This window comes from Primulina eburnea, chromosome 10 (genome assembly GCF_022965805.1).
Source record: "Primulina eburnea isolate SZY01 chromosome 10, ASM2296580v1, whole genome shotgun sequence".
In the NCBI taxonomy this organism is placed as follows: Eukaryota; Viridiplantae; Streptophyta; class Magnoliopsida; order Lamiales; family Gesneriaceae; genus Primulina; species Primulina eburnea.
Window position 1 is genome coordinate 2977651 of NC_133110.1, and position 19913 is coordinate 2997563.

The 19913-nt window shown below is 31.2% G+C and overlaps 2 protein-coding genes across 2 annotated transcripts; both read right to left on the reverse strand.

The window, feature by feature from the left end:
* Positions 1–651: 651 nt before the first annotated feature.
* Positions 652–2967, reverse strand: LOC140803685 (protein FAR1-RELATED SEQUENCE 5-like). Its single transcript, XM_073159581.1, has 2 exons — positions 806–2967; positions 652–733 (listed from the first exon to the last, which is right to left on the reverse strand). Exons 1-2 carry the CDS (start codon positions 2965–2967, stop codon positions 652–654), a joined length of 2244 nt encoding a protein of 747 aa, XP_073015682.1.
* Positions 2968–10289: 7322 nt separating this feature from the next.
* LOC140803570 (tropinone reductase homolog At5g06060-like) lies at positions 10290–12898 on the reverse strand. Its single transcript, XM_073159475.1, has 5 exons — positions 12780–12898; positions 12475–12682; positions 10936–11152; positions 10743–10849; positions 10290–10647 (listed from the first exon to the last, which is right to left on the reverse strand). The coding sequence occupies exons 1-5, from the start codon at positions 12869–12871 to the stop codon at positions 10465–10467; spliced, it is 807 nt and encodes a 268-aa protein (XP_073015576.1). The 5' UTR covers positions 12872–12898; the 3' UTR covers positions 10290–10464.
* Positions 12899–19913: the final 7015 nt, after the last annotated feature.

The window sequence follows — 19913 nt, forward strand, 5'->3', positions numbered from 1 at the left end:
TGCATGTGTAAAAACTCCTATGTCTCTTCTGTAGCATAAGACGAATGACATATCCAATAGATGTTGAACTTGTGACACATGAGTTCTGAGAGAGGTGCATCTAGCTGCATAGAAAACCATCAATAGTAAATTATTATAATCATCCATGATGCGAAAAGGGAAGAAGGTAACATTCTCACAAGTCACGACTCGTCCATTTCTAAATATAGTCAAAAGCTGTTGCGCTAACATGCAATAAATTTGCAATGACTGTAACCATGAATTGAAGCAGAGCATTATCTTATTAAAATAACTACGGACAAGCACCCTGAATCCTACCAATTGCAACTTCGATCAGCCCCATTCCTGCAGAAAATATTGCATCAGAAATCAGCATAGCGCTATCTTATTATTATTCAAGGAATATGAACACAACTTCACAATGTTTTTCCAACAAAATATGTAATTAAAATTTAACTTTAATATAGCTCAAACATTGTAGCAGAGCATTATCTTATTAAAATTTTGCACCATCCAACATAAAAACATACAAATTAATTTCAGTCGTCGAAGTCCATTCCAGTTGTCCACGTGTTTGTACAACCTGTAAATATGAAAACGATTATTAGTGAAATATTATCAAAGAAACAATATTTAAATGCAAAAATTAATTTATGTATTTGAGTTACCATCTATTGATCCAAAATCTTCTTCATCTGAATTCTCATCTGTGTTATTATTATTTAGTGTTGACCTGATAAACGAACTTTGTCATCCGTATTACTATTAAAGAAATTATAAACTTTAAAAAAAAAAACACACATACCCGTCTTTCAAATTCGGACAGTTGCGTTTGTCATGTGACACACCTCGACGCCCGCATCCACGACACTGTCGGCCCTTTGATATTGATTTCTCCTTCGATGATTTTAGTCTCTTCCCACGTCCTTTTGTTCTTATTTCTGAAGGATCAATGATACCAATGGCTCCATCGAAGGTACTCCTACTTTGAATTCTACTGCTTAATGTTCTATTAATATTCATCTCCTTCATTTTGCTATCAATAGAATCAAACTCATCAGCCAAGAAGTTTGTCCCCTCATCACTGAAAGATGCTACATCAATTAAAGCTGAAGCTTTACAAGATAACCTCATATGTCTAGACATCAAACACCTTTCTGGATCGTCGACCAAATTTTGCTCAGCCATAGTGTATAGTACGCCAACTTTTGCATCTTTTGTCCACCGTTTGAGTATATACTGATCAGGTAAGTGGAACACTTGGTTGATACGAAAGAATGCTAACATATGCCTGCACGGAATACCCTCAAATTGAAATTTCATGCAACTACATGATATATCGTCTCTTTGTATGTCATGCGTAAGCAGCCTATGTTTGGCAGAAGAAGAACCTTGAAAATTAATGACAGTGTAAACCCCAAACTCAATTCCGATAGATGCTTGTTGCACGTAATAACCATGACTCAGACTAATTTCATTTTGAAACTCCAACCATTTGTTTTTCGTGTATACATTCACCATTTGCAGTTCCATTGGCCAGTTCGATTTAACCTTTGGCCGCTCGTTCATATCAGTATGATCGGAAACTAACTCATTGTGTCTTTGGTGTCGTAGTGCCTTATTGAAACGAATTATAAAATCCATCAATGAGTTCTTGTTACAGACGTACCTCTTGAAAAATGCATGTGAACTTTCAGACCTCTGACTACTTGACATTCCTGCAGAAAATACATGGTTGAAATAAGCCGGCACCCACTTATGCCGCAACTCATACATCAATGACAGCCAATCATTTTCTACCAAGTTAGCACAATTCATAACATCTTCCCATGATCTCTCAAATTCAATAGAAGTCGTAAAATATACGATGACATTTTTTATGCTTTGATAGTGGTCACGGAAAGTCACGTGGTTCAATTTATCTGGGAATTTGTTTAGAATGTACCACAAACAATATCGATGTATTGTTTTTGGGAAAACTTCAGCTATGGCTTTCGTTATAGCAGGATCCTGGTAAGTTATGATCAAGTTTGGTGCTCCTTTAGGCATGGCTTCCAGAAACTTATTAAGCAACCAAACAAAAGAATCAGTTTTCTCATCACTTAAAAATCCACAACCAAAAACAATGGTCTGATGATGATGATTAACTCCTACAAATGGTGCAAAAATCATCCCATATTTGTTGGTGTTATATGTTATATCAAACACCACTACATCACCAAATGCAGTGTATGCCCTCCGTGACACAGGATCCGCCCAAAAACAACGAATAAATCTATTGTCTGAATCAGTCTCGTAATCAAAAAAGAAAGTTGAGCTCTTGTCTTTCTCAGACATAAAGAAATCAATCAATGTTTCGGCATCAATACCCTTGTGCTCATCCCTAAGCGTTTTCTCGTAGTTTCTTAGATCTCTTTCTGTGCAACCAACATGTTCAGGTCCTCCAGACTCTATTTCAAACAATCGCATTTGTTGACAAGTAGGTACATTCGCTTCTGCAAACTGTTGACTCAGTGCTTTCTTTGCTGCAGAAACAATACGATGTGAGCGCAACAAATGCACCTTTGAAGGAGTTGATAGTGGATGATTATGACTTTCCATGAAGGTACTAATAACCCAACCAAGACCGGTTTGTTCCTTCACAACTGAAATCTTTGACTTACATCCAGTTCGAATCTCACCACGAGCTCTTTCCTTTATTGGTTCATCACTTTTTGATTGTTTACTCCATCTGATTGCATCTGTATGTCCTTCTTTAAAGCATACAAATTTTTTCCAGATAACTTCTTTTGTTTTTTTACTTTTTTTGCTATTGCTCATTCTTGCACTAAAACCAGATTCTCGTGCATATTGGTTGTAGAACGAAAACGCCTCGTCTAAAGATTCGAATTTCATCCCAATCTTTGGCTTTTGATTGTCTCCAACTTGGGGAATGTATGACATTTCATCGCCGCTGTTTTCGTCCATTCTTTAAATATGAAAATAACAAAATTAAAATTGATACACATAATATGCTAGCTAGCTCCGCAAACATTAAAATTGATAAAAATATTCAATTTTGTTTCACAAAACTTATTGTATTTTCTTGTTTTCACTACCAACGAACCCCCTAGCCCAACTTTTTGAAAGCTGACTTCATTCACTAACCATAAAGATAACATTCATGGGTTCCATTGTTGCCCGCAAAATTCCAATAAATCAATTAATAATAAATTCAAGTGACGTGAATGCAATCACAAATTAAACATGTTCACCACTAATCTACAATCTTGTTTTTATTTTAAAAAGTTTAGTAGTGCTTCACGAGAATGAGACGCAGCTAATCGCTTAGATAAACTCTATGGTCTTTCTTTCATCTTTAGCTTCGTGTGTTCCCCTTTGCCAACCTTCTCTCTTAATTTAATATGAAATTTACAAAACAACCACCGAAACCCCATTTAAAATCCAACAGCTGGCGCCCACGCGTGCATTTTATTTTATTTTTTAAAAAATTTTAAAATCGGCGCATGCAAGGAAACAACGTTATTCGCGACGGTTTTCATTAATCCGTCGCTAATAACGACGGATTATTAAAAGCCGTCGCTCATAACGACGGATTATTAAACACTGTCGCTAATAACGACGGTTTTTAAATAACCGTCGCTAAATGTCTAAATTTTTTTAAAAAAATCGGACAGATATAAAAACAATTTTACGAGGAAATGGGCGTACTTTCCTTCCCCAAAATTTCTTGCGCCCAAATTTCGTCACCGAAACCCAACTTCGCAAGTAGCTTCAATTTCCTTGCGGTATTCCGGAGATCTATTGCGGGTTATTTCGAAATCAGAAGGTAAATTTCATGTATTTTAAATTTCATATTCTCATTATATATATCCATGCCTTCAAAATATTTAGTAAATATGTTCTCTTAAGCATAGTTTGGTACATGGGATAAGAGAGAGATTGATAAATAATCCCTCTTATCCAATGTTTGGTATCTTTTTAAAAAGCTCATGATAATATCATGAGCCCTTGATAAATAATTTTTTAGAAGGATAAAATATCCCTAATAGATGGTGCGATAATTTTAATTTAATGATAAAATACACTACAAATGACTTAATTACCCTCAATTTATAAATAATTTTTTTTATATAAATCTATGCTAGTAGGTAGAAATTAAAATCAAATAAATATTTTTATTTATTTTTATATATTATATAATATGATAATTATATAAATGAATTCGAGATAATTATATAAATAATTTTTATAAATCTCAATAAAATTATTAGTATCACTCGATTAACCTTAAAAATTGATATTTGACTTGACTCAAAAAATCAAGGCTCAATTATCATATTATATAATATATAAAATTAAGTAAAAATAAATAAATCATGCAAGTAATATCGGCACATGAACAGATAAAAAATATGAACTCAAAAAACAACTTTAAAATTATAAAATTTATTATGATAAGGTTAATTTTGTCATTACAATCTAATATATAAATTTAATCACTCTTATTAAAATCATACCAAACATTAAATATAATATCCTACATTTTATTTATCCTTATACTATATATCACATGTTTAGCCTATCATGTGTACCAAACTATGCCTTAGGAGAATAAAATAAGTCAGATTCTTGCCTTTTTAAAATAAGATATTTTGAGAGATAAAAAGGAGGATTACTTTAGGAAAAACAAAAAAAAATTGGATTAATAAAACCCTCTTGTTTCATGTGTAATGAGGATATAGTTGTAATTTAAGTCAAGCTTTCACCAAATCAATTGAAATTATTTTATATAGACATAACTTTAATTATTAATAAATAAATAAATAAAGATAGCATAGATTTAGTTTTTTTTACTCTATATATACAAATAAAATTATATAATACATGCACGAGTTTAGAGCTTGCATTATGACATATATAAAAATAATATTTGTTGATATTTAGAAAAAATGATTATGAATTTATTTAAATAAAATCTTGCAAATTTGTACAAAAAAAAATCAATAATAATTCTTTTAAACTTTTATAAACACTGTCTAAATAGAAAAAAATGATTATGAATTTATTTAAATAAAATCTTCCTAATCTCTTTTTAGATTGCGATGTACGAAGCCTTGCTCAAATATTTCACTTCGAAAATTCGAATCAGAACCACAAAATACCCACCCAAAACGACGCCACCTAATTTCTCATTAAGATTCGACCAATTTTTTAAAATTAATATATATTATTTTTAATTAGAAAATTGTTCATTAAGACATATATATATATACAAAAAACCTAAATATCTTAACTAGATAATTCTCTAAAACTTGGGGATTTCTTTCAAGAGACCCCACTTTATCGTTTACTTGTAATAGGTCGTGCTTAATATTCTAAGACATTCAAATCAACTATAATTGTTTTCCTACAAGAATTCATTTTTTAAGATAATTAATTTATATATATATATATATATATATATATATATATATATATATATATATTATATTACATGTCACAAGAGAGACTGATTCGGATCAGACATACACAAACAACATCCTATTTCTATTTCTATGGTACTAAATTTTGATGTGACTAAGAATAAAAATCATGTACACTTATTATTATTATTATTATTTTACAAAATACGAAGGTGTGTGGGCCCTTTTGATTTTCCACATACCAAGAGAGAGACGGAACGTATTACGTATGTGTCAAACATATTGAGATACAATAATGATGATTTAAACTTAAAAGTTTGCTTGATTATTATTACAATCATCACCTGGGAAGATGACTTTACTAACTTGCCGTCGGCTTTCTCAATGCTTGCAACAGATAACTTGTGCTCCCTTGCATGATCATGCAGCACAAGAATTCCCCGGCAAGCAGTGGCGGGGAGACTGAATTCTGGCCGAAACAACCCTCTTCGTTATGGATGGTGGCAAAGAGAATTCACGGTCTTGCCGGAAAATCTGTACATCTGAAGTCAAGAACCGGCCAGAATCACCGGGGAGTCTCGTGTATGCAGATGAAGGAGACTCATTCATCATCCATGTTCGAATCATCCCCTGTCCTCCATTTTTATAATATTGCATTATGGCTTTATATACAAAAGGGATAGGCCCTCCATATTGTTTTTATCTTTGGGGATCAAGTTCGTAGTCCTTTGGCCAAGTCGTGGCTTTGGACTTGGTTTAAAAAGAGGTGGTGGTGGTGGTTCGGGTGGGGTAGGGTTGGGGTTGATCACGTGGTGTAATGTTTTTAGTTTGAGCTTAGCCGTTTACACCAAAATAAGGTTCATAAAAGAAATTGTTCATATGATAAAAGTTTGAACGGCACTGGCAATTTTTGGATTAAACGGTATGAAACTTGATTATTTTTTTCAAAAGTAATGATTTTTATATTATTAACAAAACAAATTTTTTTAAGAGAAATTGTAAAATTAGTCTTGTAATTTGTTTAATTTTCATTTTGATATTTCATTAATTTTATTCTTAGTCGATATTTTGTTTCTTCTTCAATGTTGGTCCTTTTTCACTTTGGAGTATTGACGTGGCATATAACCAATTATCAACATCATGCTAGCAATATGCGGTGTCACATTACTAAGTTGACGAAAAAATTGTAAAGAGTGAGTCTAATGTGAGATCATCTCACAAATTATGATTTGTGAGACCGGTCAATCCTACTCATATTCACAATAAAAAGTAATACACTTAACATAAAAAGTAATATTTTTTCATGGGTGACTCAAATAAGAGATCCGTCTCACAAATACGACCAGTAAGACCGTCTCATACAAGTTTTTGTCAATTGTAAAAGAAATAAGTGTGTAGGGAATAAAAAAGTAAAATTTGACCACGTAGATTATAAAAATAATTAATCTAAAAATAATAATTAAACAAGATTGTAGGATCAATTTTGCCACTTTCATTTTTTTAAGAACAGTTAAGTTTAATTGACAATAATTTTTTTGTTTCTCTTTATTTTTTCCCGTTTGTGTAGATTTAATCTCACCTACAATCATCAAAGTTATACCTAATATTTTATTGAAAATTAATCAGCCTAATATTTTATTGGCAAAAACTTGTGTGAGACGGTCTCACGGGTCGTATTTGTGAGACGGATCTCTTATTTGAGTCACCAATGAAAAAGTATTACTTTTTATGCTAAGAGTATTATTTTTTATTGTGAATATGGGTAGGGTTGACCCGTCTCACAGATTATGATCCGTGAGACGGTATCACATGAGACTTAATTACTCTATTTTATTGGCCCATAATTATCTTATATCTTTGGCATGGTTATATGAGTTAGGGATATTCAATACTTGTGAATGCAACATGCAATTTTCCTTGAAGTTTATAAAGTTTGACAAAATAAAGCAATAAAAGATTAATAATATTCCTAGTTAATTTAGTATATAAAAAATTTATAAGTCTCTATCAGCTCTATAAGTGACACGATTTGTTATAACACTATTTGCATAAAGTTATAACAAATCGTTACTATATACCACTTGCCATTGAGATCCCATAGCTAAAATTAGAACTTTTTTAAAAAATCGTATTAAAGGATGAGCATCGTTCAAGAAAATATGATGTTTATATTATTTTATAATCTAAAATATTTGAGTTACATTGTTTATAATAATTACAAATATGATTGATCCCTCGAGGATGATTCTTAATTAGCTTATATATGAAGTTTGTTCGACATGATACAATACATTTTATAGAATCATAATTAAATCATTAAATTTAATATTATGTTGTGGAGACAGATGAACCGCAGGCCCTAAAACTAATTTGATTAATGAGATATTGTTGCTTTAAAGATCGAAGAGATATTAAGACAACGAGTTTCCACCAAACTAAATTGTATCCCTCACCGAAATTTCACTAATATCAATTATTTAAATTTAGACTCAATAATTAAATGCATCTATCTTAATAATCATTAAATGAGAAAATCAATGAAGTATTTAATTTGTAATAATTCCACGGACACACATTTCATCATGACTTACTCTTTTAAAAAATTATTTTTTATATTAAAATATTTCTTTTATTTGTAAACATACATCCTCTCGTCTATTACATATATATTCACTCTAAATTTAATTTACTAATTAACAGATGATGTCATTTCTTGCGTAATCATAAGTGTGATAAAAAGAACAAAAGAAGTAACAAACATTTAATTACATATAATTTTTTTATTTTGGGGTAAAAAAATACATATATACTTTTTTAAAAAAATGATGTCAATTATTTGGCTGTGACTAAACTTGTATTAGGTAGATTGATTATTAAGTTAATCTAATGTATATTTATATAATCGTTCAGTGAATGCAGTCCATGCCTATGTTCTTTTGTAATTAATTAATTCATTTTATGTAAAACTCAGTTCGGACTGGTGCGATTAGTATTTTGACTTCGCGATTGATAGAATACACAAAAGCAAAATCATGTAAAAACTTGAGAGTGAACAAATTTACATATAAAACGAAATTATAGTTTTTTTAAGATAAAAACTTATGTGAGACGGTCTCACGGGTCGTATTTTATTTGAGTCATCTATTAAAAAATATTACTTTTTATGCTAAGAGTATTACTTTTTATTGTGAATATCGTTGTGTACCGTATATCTCCGGTTGGGATAGGTTCATCAACCTAACTTCTCCGGGCCATGCCACAAAGTTTGCCTTCGGAGTATAGGGATTTCATAACTTTAAGGTTGTTACATAGGTTTGGATATATTTGGAATTGAATGATTTTATATCAAACCTACTATTTTAAGTTTTTTTTTAATATAATGAATACAATCAAGCTTAAACCTTTCCTCATTTATAGTAAATTAAAGTCCAAATTCTCAATTTTTTTTAAAAAAAATCGATCCAAATACAAATAAAATATAATTTGAATATTTTATTCTTTTCCTTGCACACTTGACCTATCTTATAAATATAAATCTGTGAGATCGTCTCAAAGAAACCCTTATCTAAATAAAGAACTTAAGTACGGACCCGGACCACCTACAGTGGATGCTGTGCAAAACATACACGAGGTGAGATAACTAATTCTGGTAATAGCCTTTGGGATTTTTTTCCAATTTTTTTTTAAAAAAAGATTATTTTATAAATATACACTCAATCAAAATAAAATTTTAGTTTTTTCTTTTTATGATTTTGATGTTATTTCTCAATTATACCCATATTCTTTACAATTTTAATAATTTTTAATCGTAAATATTATTGTGACAATTCACAATTCAACAACATATCAATATTATATCAAAACTGCATCGTGTCATTTATGAAAAAGAACTGACATTATACAAAAAATAAAAAAATAAAAACAAGCAAACAAAAACAACATACTAAATTAAAATTAGAACATATAAACGAACAAATTCGTAAAAAAAATTAGTTTATGAAATAAAAAATGAAATTTTCTTTTTTCATAAATATAAAACTTAATTCCTCAAAAAATGTATAACTTGATATGCTTGCTTGTTCGATTAAGTTTAATATTTTATTTGTTAATATGATCAATTAAATATTTATAAGTTTACGAACACATTGAAAATCACCATTCTCTTGAAACCATAGATTTCAATGAAGATATATCCAATAATGTTCTTGAGTAGTTTTTTATTTTAAAAATAGCCGATTAACATTGTTAGTTGAAACGAAGTCTCAAAACGTATGAATTATTTATTTTTTATGGAAATATGGTGTTGAATTTTAGTTTTTGATATTGCATGATCGAAATGTTCTAAATTTTAATTTAATCATTAACATGTTAATATATTGTTAAAAGTTTTGTTAATTGAAAAATAAAATTAATAATACTCATCAAATTCGAAAAAATTATACGATTTTTTACAAAGTTTAAATTTAATATAATAATTTTTAATGACAAAATTATTAATTTAACATAACATAATTAAAATGTTTATATTATTTTATATAAAATTGTTGGCTAATATTTGTGAAAGAAGGAAAAAAAATGGAGGGAAAACAAAAGAGAAAAAAAAATGGAAAAAAAGTTAAAAAAAAAGTAAAGAATTGAAAAAAAAAAATGCTAAGACACAGCATCACCTACAGTGGTACCACCACTGTAGGTGATCCGAGTCCCTTAAGTACTGGATTTGTCTTAACTTTTATTTTGGAAAGACAAATTTAAATTGTTCTAAAACATGCATGGAATTATCCAGATAATACAGCTTAAGGCATATATGATCCCTAAAATCTAAAACATATATCTCAACCTGTTTCGTATCCTCAAATGTTTAAATGAGAATTTAAAAATTATTCTAAATTAAATCCATATAATGAATTTGTTTCACATGCATGTGTTCTTTTATCAGATTATTACTCAGAATAAAATATAACATAATATTCCTAATTGAGACAAGTTTTGAAGTATTCAAGATGAATGTTTGCCTAATCGAAAGTGTCCCGAATTTGAACTAAATTCCTCCAGCAGTGTATCCTCCATCGACATAAATAACCTGGCCAGTAATATAGGAAGCAGCGGGAAGGCAAAGAAATGCCACCAGGGAAGACACCTCCTCCGGCTCTGCTATTCTTGTGATCGGGGTTCGATCCATTAGTGGCGCAAACATTCCAAGCAGGCTCGGATCAACGTCCTCCTTATAATTCATCAAAATCAAACATCCATCTTAACATTCTCTCATCATAAATGTAATAGAAGAGTTGGAGAACAGATCATGATCAGGAATCATACATGCTTCAAGATGGTCGTTCGAACCCCCCACGGAGCCACGGTATTTGTACGAATGTTATGCTTAGCCCACTCGCATGCCAAGTTCCTCGTTAGCTGATTTATTGCACCTAAGGATCGAAAATTTCGCATAAGAGCACTGAAATATTTAGATAGAAATTAATGTACGTACTAAATAATTGAATATATCATACACCTTTCGATGCAGCATACGCCGACATAGCAGGCAGAGCCATGCCACCAGCAACAGAAGATATGAAGACTACACTCCCAACTTGAGATGCTTTTAAAAGAGGGAAAGCGAGTTGAGATATATGGTAAGGGGATTCCAAGTTTGTGGTCATTACACGAGAGTAATCGTCAGCAGTATGATCACAAGCTCTTTTTATCAAACTTATTCCAGCATTATTTACCTACAGAAATTAAATAATTTGTTCTAAACGAAAATAATAGCGTAAAGCACACCTCGTTCGCATTTGGCCGATAATTATTAAAAAAAAAAAAAAAAAAAAAAAAAACTTTAACTTATTAGATTACGAACAAACTTTGACTACTTGCTCAACCTAACTAAAAGCCACAAAACAAACCAACTACGTAACTACTTTTGCAATTTTCTCATATAAAGTAAATTAAATGGCATCACAGAAATACTTTTCCAAAAAAATGGTGTAAAAAACAATCTTAATATCCACGACAAAAACTATCAGGAATCGATAATACCAAACTTTATTTTGCATAAAATAATTAAAAGCATATATAGTGTTAATGAAAACAACATCAGATTTCAAATTAAAAGGAATATATATATATATATATATATATATATATATATATATATATATATATATATATATATATATATATATATATATATATATTGGTTACGCATATAGTCTACATTTGCATAATAATAAAAATTTAAAAAAAAATTTGAGGGCGACCCCTACCCTGTCTACTTCTCGGTACACAGTGATCCATGTTACGATCGATAGTGGTCCCTCTATGTATAGAATATAGGAACCACTTTGAAGATTTGATCCAACTTATGCATAAATATATTTCATTTTATGACTTTTTTCAATCATTCCTATATTTTTCGATTTAAGGTCTAGATCATGTACGCCCACTCATATATATTTAAATAAATCAATTTATTTTTTTTTATGACACATTTTTCTTGATAAAAAAAAATTTATTCTTTAGAATTTATTATACTATTTTGTTCCTTTGCACAGAAAGGACAAACTTCTTCAATTGTGCAAGTGTCCCGACGAGAATGGCCAATTTCTCAACATAAATATATTATTATTGTCTTATGCTACATGCATGCTCTTTACCTGTACGAATCTGCCAGGTCACCCCCCCCCCCCCCCCCCCCCCCCCCCCCCAAACAAACCACATTACGAGGGCGGATGGCCAGTTCTCTTCTCTTTAAAAAATTTTATGTATAATTTTTCGAAAATTATATATTATGGAACTCAAGATCATATTGCTATGCTATATATATGGAATAGTAGTACTTTTCCGAAATGATGTCACGTGACATGACCGTATATATCATATCAACATTTTAGGTGAAAATGACAAAAATCAACTGTGTTATGACTATAATTGAAATTTGATAACATGAAAAAAAACAAAATTAAATGACCGAAATTAGAAAATTCTCCAACACACAAAATAGAGAAATTAAAAATAAGGAAAATTATGATAAAAAGAAATACGAAGCACTTACTAGAATATTGAGCTTGCCATCAAAGGCTAAAGATACAGTTTTCATGAGCTCTTCTCTTTGAGTCGCCGACGACAAATCGCAGGCCGAACCCTTTACTTTGTACCCTTTGGCTTCCCATTCTTTAAGCCTATCACTGATTTCTTCCTGGTTTCTTGAACAAATATAAACACTCGCACCAAATCCTGCTAGTTCCTCAACTATGGCGTAACTGCAAATTTTATAGCATTCATGCACATATAACATAAATCAGTTTTTATAGAAAATCGCGAGAGAGAGGGAGAGTGGATTGAAATATTATTTATTACCCGATTCCTCTGGTGCCACCGGTTACGAGTGCTGTCATTCCTTGGAGTGTCCATCTGTGTTTTCTGCTGCAAGTCTGTGTTTCATTTGCCATTGTGAACAATTAATTTCTGTACAAAATACTCTCGATGGGGTTGGTATTTATAGCAAATTACTTTTCATGAATTATTTATTTTAAGTCAGATGTGAAAGTTTGAAAACACGAAAATTCGTATGAAACTGTTTAAGAATTAATTTTATGAGATGAATATTTAATTTTGTTCAATCTATAGAAAAATAATACTCTTTAAATTAAAAATATTATGTTTTTATATACGTGTAAACCAAATCGACATGTCTCATTAATATATATCTGTAAGACCTTCTCACAAGAGACTTACACTTTCAAAAAAGGTTTAGGTGGCACAAGGTATAAAGTTTCTTTTCTTTTTCATTTAATTATATAATAACAAAGTAATATATGATTACGATTAATTGGATGATTTTGTATATTTGTTCTGGTTTTTATAATCCGATTATGAAGATCTTGATAATAAAATTATTTCGGTATTGAAATTGTGCTTTTGATTGATTATTGTGGAAATTTATTATGTTGTTTCTATGATTTCCCGGCATATTATTTAAATCCCAAATTGGCAATGTGATTTTTTGACCCCGATTGTGATTAGGTGATAATTTGATATATTTTAGGATTGAAATATTGAATGCTTATGCATATGTAATCATATTTATTTAGAGTCATCTTAAATGTACAACGAGATTTGTATAAAAATTCTTACAACACAAAAAATTCAGAGTAAGTCTCTTGTAAGTCGGTCTCACGGATCTTTATCTGAGAGACGTGTCAATCCTACCCATATTCACAATAAAAAGTAATACTTGTAATATAAAATGTAGTACTTTTTCATTAATGATCCAAATAGATATCCGTCTCGCAAAATACGACCAATGAGACCGTCTCACACAAATTATTGTCAAAAATTCAATACAAAATCTCACTATATAATTGTTTTTTTAAATACACTATATAATTGTTGTAAATATCAATTTATTATATATTTAAAATTATTCATTTATTTATTACCATACATTATTAGCATCAATTTAATATGGTTGACCCATCTGAATTCCAATTATTGCTTACTTTCTTTGATTGTTCACTCATGATTTTGTTGTATTTGCAATCTAATACTATACGCTAGAAATTAAACAAAGTTGTCAATTAATTAATCTCGTCGACTTGGCCTACAAAATTTCATTGAGTAGTGAGACGGTCTCATTCATATATATGTGTGTGACAGATCGATTAATTCGATCTACGTCTAGAGTTAAAACTAATAGTTTTTTACGGGTCAGATTGGATCGATTAGGAGACTCGTCTTACAAAATTGATATTTGATATAATTTTTTTTTTTTGTATTTCATAAATCACTACATCGGCAGGCTTTCGATTATCCAAAATTATTATGGACCTTTCGATAGCTGTCACATTGTAGAATAGCCGATTAACCGAATAATTATATTAATTTAGATAGAACCAATTAAGCAAGAAAAAATAAAGATTCTGATTATCGAGTTTTTCCTCGTGTATCTATGCTAATTGTTTTTGTTATATATGTGTTTTCTATGTGATTATTCGGCTGTTCGTACTCTTCATAAAACCTGCTAGCCTTAACAGTTATTAGAGACAATAAATAAATAAATATATATATATATATATATATATATATATATATATATATATATATATATATATATATATATATAATATTTAACTTATTTGTGTGGTACATAAAAAAAATTTCTAATATTTTAAACAGATAGAAAAATTATTTTTAATTTCCATGCAATAATTCACCATGTTGTTTATCCAAGAGTGGTATGAAATTAATTATGCCGAATAATTTACAAGATTAAACGATTAGTTAATATTATGATGCATAATTGTATTCAAGTTGTTCACTTAAATATTATTTTTAATTTTTATGTACCGAATAAATTATAATAATTTATAATTAATATAAGATTTTACCAAAATTAAAAATAAATAGCGGTCCAAAAATAATGCTTTAAAATTGTAAATATTTATTGTGGAACTAAAATAATAGACATTAAGGGTAATTTTATCCATTCTAATACAAAAAGTCAAAATAAAATGTATTAAACATTTGTGAAGTGTATATATATCTATAAAAGTTTGATCTTACGAGCACTTATGTGAACATCACTGAGATGAAATTCACATGTTGAATATACAATTTTATCACATCTAATAGGTAGATATCACTTCAACGATGGTCACATAATGGCTCGGAAAATCAATTCTCTCTAGATTGACTCATTATAAAAATAATATATGATATGATAAAATATACTTTTAGGCATAGTTTGGTACATAGGATAAGGGAGGAATTGATAAATAATCCTCCTTATCCTATGTTTGGTACATTTTTAAAAAGCTCATGATAATATCATGGGCTCGTGATAAATAATTTTTTTGAAAGATAAAATATCTCTTCTATTAGGTGTGATAGTTTTAATTTAAGGATAAAATACACTACAAATGACTTAATTACCCTCAATTTATAAATGATTTTTGTAAATCTATGCTATTAGGTAGAAATTAAAATCAAATAAATATTTTTTTATTTATTTTTATATATTATATAAAATGATAATTATATAAATTGATTTTTATAAATCTCAATAAAATTATTAGTATCATCCGATTAACCTTAAAAATTGATATTTGACTTGACTCACAAAATCAAAGGCTCAATTATCATATTATATAATATATAAAATTAAGTAAAAATAAATAAATCATGCAAGCACTGTCGACGCATGAACAAATAAAAAATATGAAGTCAAACAACAACTTTGAAATTATAAAGTTTATTATGATAATGTTAATTTTGTCATTACAATTTAATATATAAATTTATCACTCTTCTTAAAATCATACCAAACATTAAATATAATATCCACATCTTATTTATCCTTAACTTATCACTATATTATATATCACATGTTTATCCTATCATGTGTACCAAATTATGCCTTAAGGCATAGTTTGGTACACATGATATGATAAACATGCGATATATAATATAAGGATAAGTTAAGGATAAATAAGATGTAAGATATCACATTTATTGTTTGGTATGATTTTAATAAGAGTGATTAAATTTATATATTAGATTGTAATGACAAAATTAACCTTATCATAATAAATTTTATAATTTCAAATTTGTTGATTGCGTTCATATTTCTTATTTGTTCATGCGTCGACAGTGTTTGCATGATTTATTTTTATTTTACCTAATTTTATATATTATATAATATGATAATTGAGCCCTTAATTTTGTGAGTCAAGTCAAATATAAATTTTTAAGGTTAATCGAGTGATACTAATAATTTTGTTGAGATTCATACAAATCATTTATATAATTATCTCGAGTTCATTTATATATTTATCATATTATATAATATATAAAAATAAATAAAAGTATTTATTTAATTTTAATCTACCTACAAGTAAAATGAGAGAACAATAGGGTTTATGATTTTTATATATTGAGGACAATTAAGTTATTTGTGGTGTTTTTATCATTAGATTAAAATTATCACATCTCATAAAAGGGATACTTTATCTCTATATAAAATTATTTATCACGGGCTCATGACAATATCATGAGCTTTTTAAAAATGTACCAAACATGGGATAAAAGATGATTATTTATCAATCCCTCTCTTATCCCATGTACCAAACTATACCTAAATGATGTGATACCAATGTGTTGTTAAATATTTTTGGTATTATAAATGGTGTATCACTACAAGAAAAACGATTTTCCCCAGCACGTCATCAACAGCGTGCATTAAAAGCATGCTGCGAATACTACTTTTCACGGCGTGCACCCACCTGTGCGCCGTTAATAGTGTTGCACTTGATACTATTAACGGCGTGCATTAAAAGAACGCTGCGGATAGTACTATCAGCAGCGTGCATATAAAGCCCGCTGCGGATAGTAACTTGATACTATTAACAGCGTGCCTTAAAAGCACGCTGCAGATATTATTATGGACGGCGTGCATTAAACGCACGCTGTGGAAAGTGATATTTGCAGCATGCATTTTTGTGCGCTGTTAATAAATTAAATAAACGACAGCGCACAATAAACGCACGCCGTTAATAATATTATTAACGACGTGCAAGTTTATGTGTGCTGTTAAAAATAAATCATTTTTTTTAAAAAAAATCGTATTCAGACATTAACGGTGTACATTAATCGCACGCCGTTAATAGTATTATTCACGACATGCATATTATTAGCACGCTGTCGAAAATGAGTTTGAATTTCGATTTAAGGCCACATTTAGCTACGGTTATCTAAAACCGTGCGGAAAATGAGTTCGAATTTCGATTAAAGGCCACATTTAGCGACGGCTAACAAAAACCATCGCCGATGTACATCGGCGACGGTTAATAGATAACCGTCGCTAATAGACAGACATCGGCGACGATTTACTTACAAACCGTCGCAACAAAGCGCAAATTATCTATTTAAAACCGATCTCCGTTCTTTTATCTTCCACATCACTTTTTTTTTTTTTGAAATGAAAATTTCATAAATCAAACGTTTTCCTCACAATCGTAGGAAATGAAGTTACATAAGATTTCTGGCGTTTCAATCATAATAAAAGGATTTGCATAAGCTACGGCATTCCGAGCAAGAGTATGAGCCACCATATTTGCTTGTCTTCGAACATGTTGAATCTTGAAAGAGGGATGCCCGTCGAGAAGTGTACGGCAGCCTGAGATTATTGAGCCAAACTCTGTGTGGTCAGCATTCTTTGAGGTGATCGCCTTTACCACCGTCAATGAGTCGGTTTCAAATATAATATCTTGGAGTTCAAGAGAGATTGTCCAAGCGATCGCGTCAAATAGGGCGAGTGCTTCGGCCTCTTTAACGTCACATATACCGTACTTCACACTTGTTTTGCTCACCATGAATTCCCCTGTCGAGTCTCGCACCACAGCACCGAAGCCAACAGCTTGGTGTTCATGAAACATTGCTGCATCGACATTGCACTTCACATATGGATCCGGAGGTTTCGTCCATCGATCGTCTGTGTCCCTTCGAGAGCTTGGGGCTTGTCCTCTGGTATAGGTTTTGTGAGTTTGAGTCCAGTTCCACACCATATCATGGCCGAGTGAAACGGTGATTTGCGGAGGTCTAGACACACTGTTCCATAGTTTCTCATTTCGGTAGCGCCATATGCTCCATAATGTAGCCGAAAGGACTGTTAGTGCCGCCTTGGGGAATTTATTCAGACTTTCAAATAACCAGTGTGTGAAGGATACTGCTTCTTTGGCACAATTCATCACTAAGCGATCAAGCTTTGCAATTTTCCAACACTCCTTTGCATATGGGCAGTCAATGAATACATGCCAATTGTTTTCCAACCCTGATTCGCATATCACGCAGCAGGATGGCACATGTATATTCCTTGATTGAAGTTTCAATCGGCAAGGTAGGAAATCACGCGCTGCTCTCCACAAGAATGATCTTAATTTCGGAGGTGTGGGTAGCTTCCATATCTTGGCCCATTCCCCATTCAGTCGATGTACCTGCTCCTGGTTTGTAATAGTTTCCATAACGATTCGGTAACCTGATTTCACTGTATAGCTTCCGTTCCTGCTAAAGTGCCATATACAGTCATCATTTGAGGCCATCAGATTTAATGGGATCTTCATAATTTCCTGAACATCTCTTGGGGCAAAGATTTCGTTGAGTTTTCCGAAATTCCACTGCCTAGTTTCCGGCATCAGCAGCTCCTTTACATATTCCAACTCCTCCTGTGGGTTATGCGGTGTTTGAATATAGAAGTTTCTTGAGTCTCTTAGCCATGGTTGTGTCCAGATTTTTATACGCTGCCCATCTCCTACTTGCCATCTTAATCCACGAGCCAATATTTCTTTTGACAACCAAATACTTCGCCATATGAAACTAGGATTCGCTCCTAGGCTTGTATCCATGAAGTCTTTTTTCGGAAAATATTTTGCTTTGAGTAATCTTGATGACAAAGTATTTGGTGTTGAGATGAGCTTCCACCCTTGCTTAGCAAGCATGGCTAGATTATAGGCTTCGAGATTTCGGAAACCAAGTCCTCCGCTTTCCTTTCGAGTGCAGATTCTGTTCCAATTTGTCCAGTGTATACCTCTTGAATTTTGCGTTGCCGTTCCCCACCAAAAGGAATTCATCATCTTCTCAAGTTCATCAAGGAGCGATGTAGGTAACAAGAAAACATTCATGCAATAAGCCGGTAATGCATGGGCCACCGATTTCAACAATACTTCTTTACCTGCTTTCGAAAGGCCATTTCCCCGCCAATTTTGTATACGATTCCAGAGCCTGTCTCTCAAATACCTGAAGACCTCCTTTTTCTTCCTACCGATCAGTGATGGGAGCCCAAGATATCGTCCCGTGTCTAGCGGCTGTGTCACTCCAAGAATCAATGAGAGCTCATCTTGATTGTTGGTATCGACATTTTTGCATCTTCCACATCACTTAACAACACTTAAAATTTTTCTCTTGTTATATGATTTTAATTTCGATTTAGATACCTGTTTTTGTTTCAATTTTTGGTTAATTTTTTAATTTAATTTTTTATTAAAATTTATTAAATTATAAAAGTAAATTTTTTTTATATTTACGCAAAATTTAGCGACAGCTTTTGGAACTGTCGCGAAATTTTAAACCGTCACATTATTTTACGACCGTCGCTATCGTAGCGACGGTGTTTAATTTCGGGACCGTCGCTGATATGCGACGGTTTTATCCAAAACCGTCGCTAGTATTTTGTTTTTTTATGACTATTAACGGCGTACGCAGGCACGTTGCGGAAAGTTGTATTAACAGCGTACATATGCACGCCGTTGATAATAGTATTAACAGCGTGCAATGCACGCCGTGGATAATCTTGAACTTTTAACGGCTTGGAACTTTGCAGCGTGCAATGCGCGCTGCGGAAAGCTTATATGCATGTTGCAGAAAGCCGTTTTTGTTGTAGTGTATATAAGAAATTTATATACTCAACCCATTACTTTGTAATTGAGTTAAAGCTATAAT

What these genes read in the sequence shown, in the direction of transcription:
- LOC140803685 (XM_073159581.1), bottom strand. Translation starts at nt 2,967, where the DNA reads ATGGACGAAAACAGCGGCGATGAAATGTCATACATTCCCCAAGTTGGA. An exon ending in TGTCCGAATTTGAAAGACGG is followed by an intron (nt 734 to 805) that starts GTATGTGTGTTT and finishes TTCGTTTATCAG; the next exon opens with GTCAACACTAAATAATAATA.
- LOC140803570 (XM_073159475.1), bottom strand. Translation starts at nt 12,871, where the DNA reads ATGGCAAATGAAACACAGACTTGCAGCAGAAAACACAGATGGACACTC. An exon ending in GGCGTATGCTGCATCGAAAG is followed by an intron (nt 10,850 to 10,935) that starts GTGTATGATATA and finishes TTCGATCCTTAG; the next exon opens with GTGCAATAAATCAGCTAACG. An exon ending in GAACGACCATCTTGAAGCAT is followed by an intron (nt 10,648 to 10,742) that starts GTATGATTCCTG and finishes ATGAATTATAAG; the next exon opens with GAGGACGTTGATCCGAGCCT.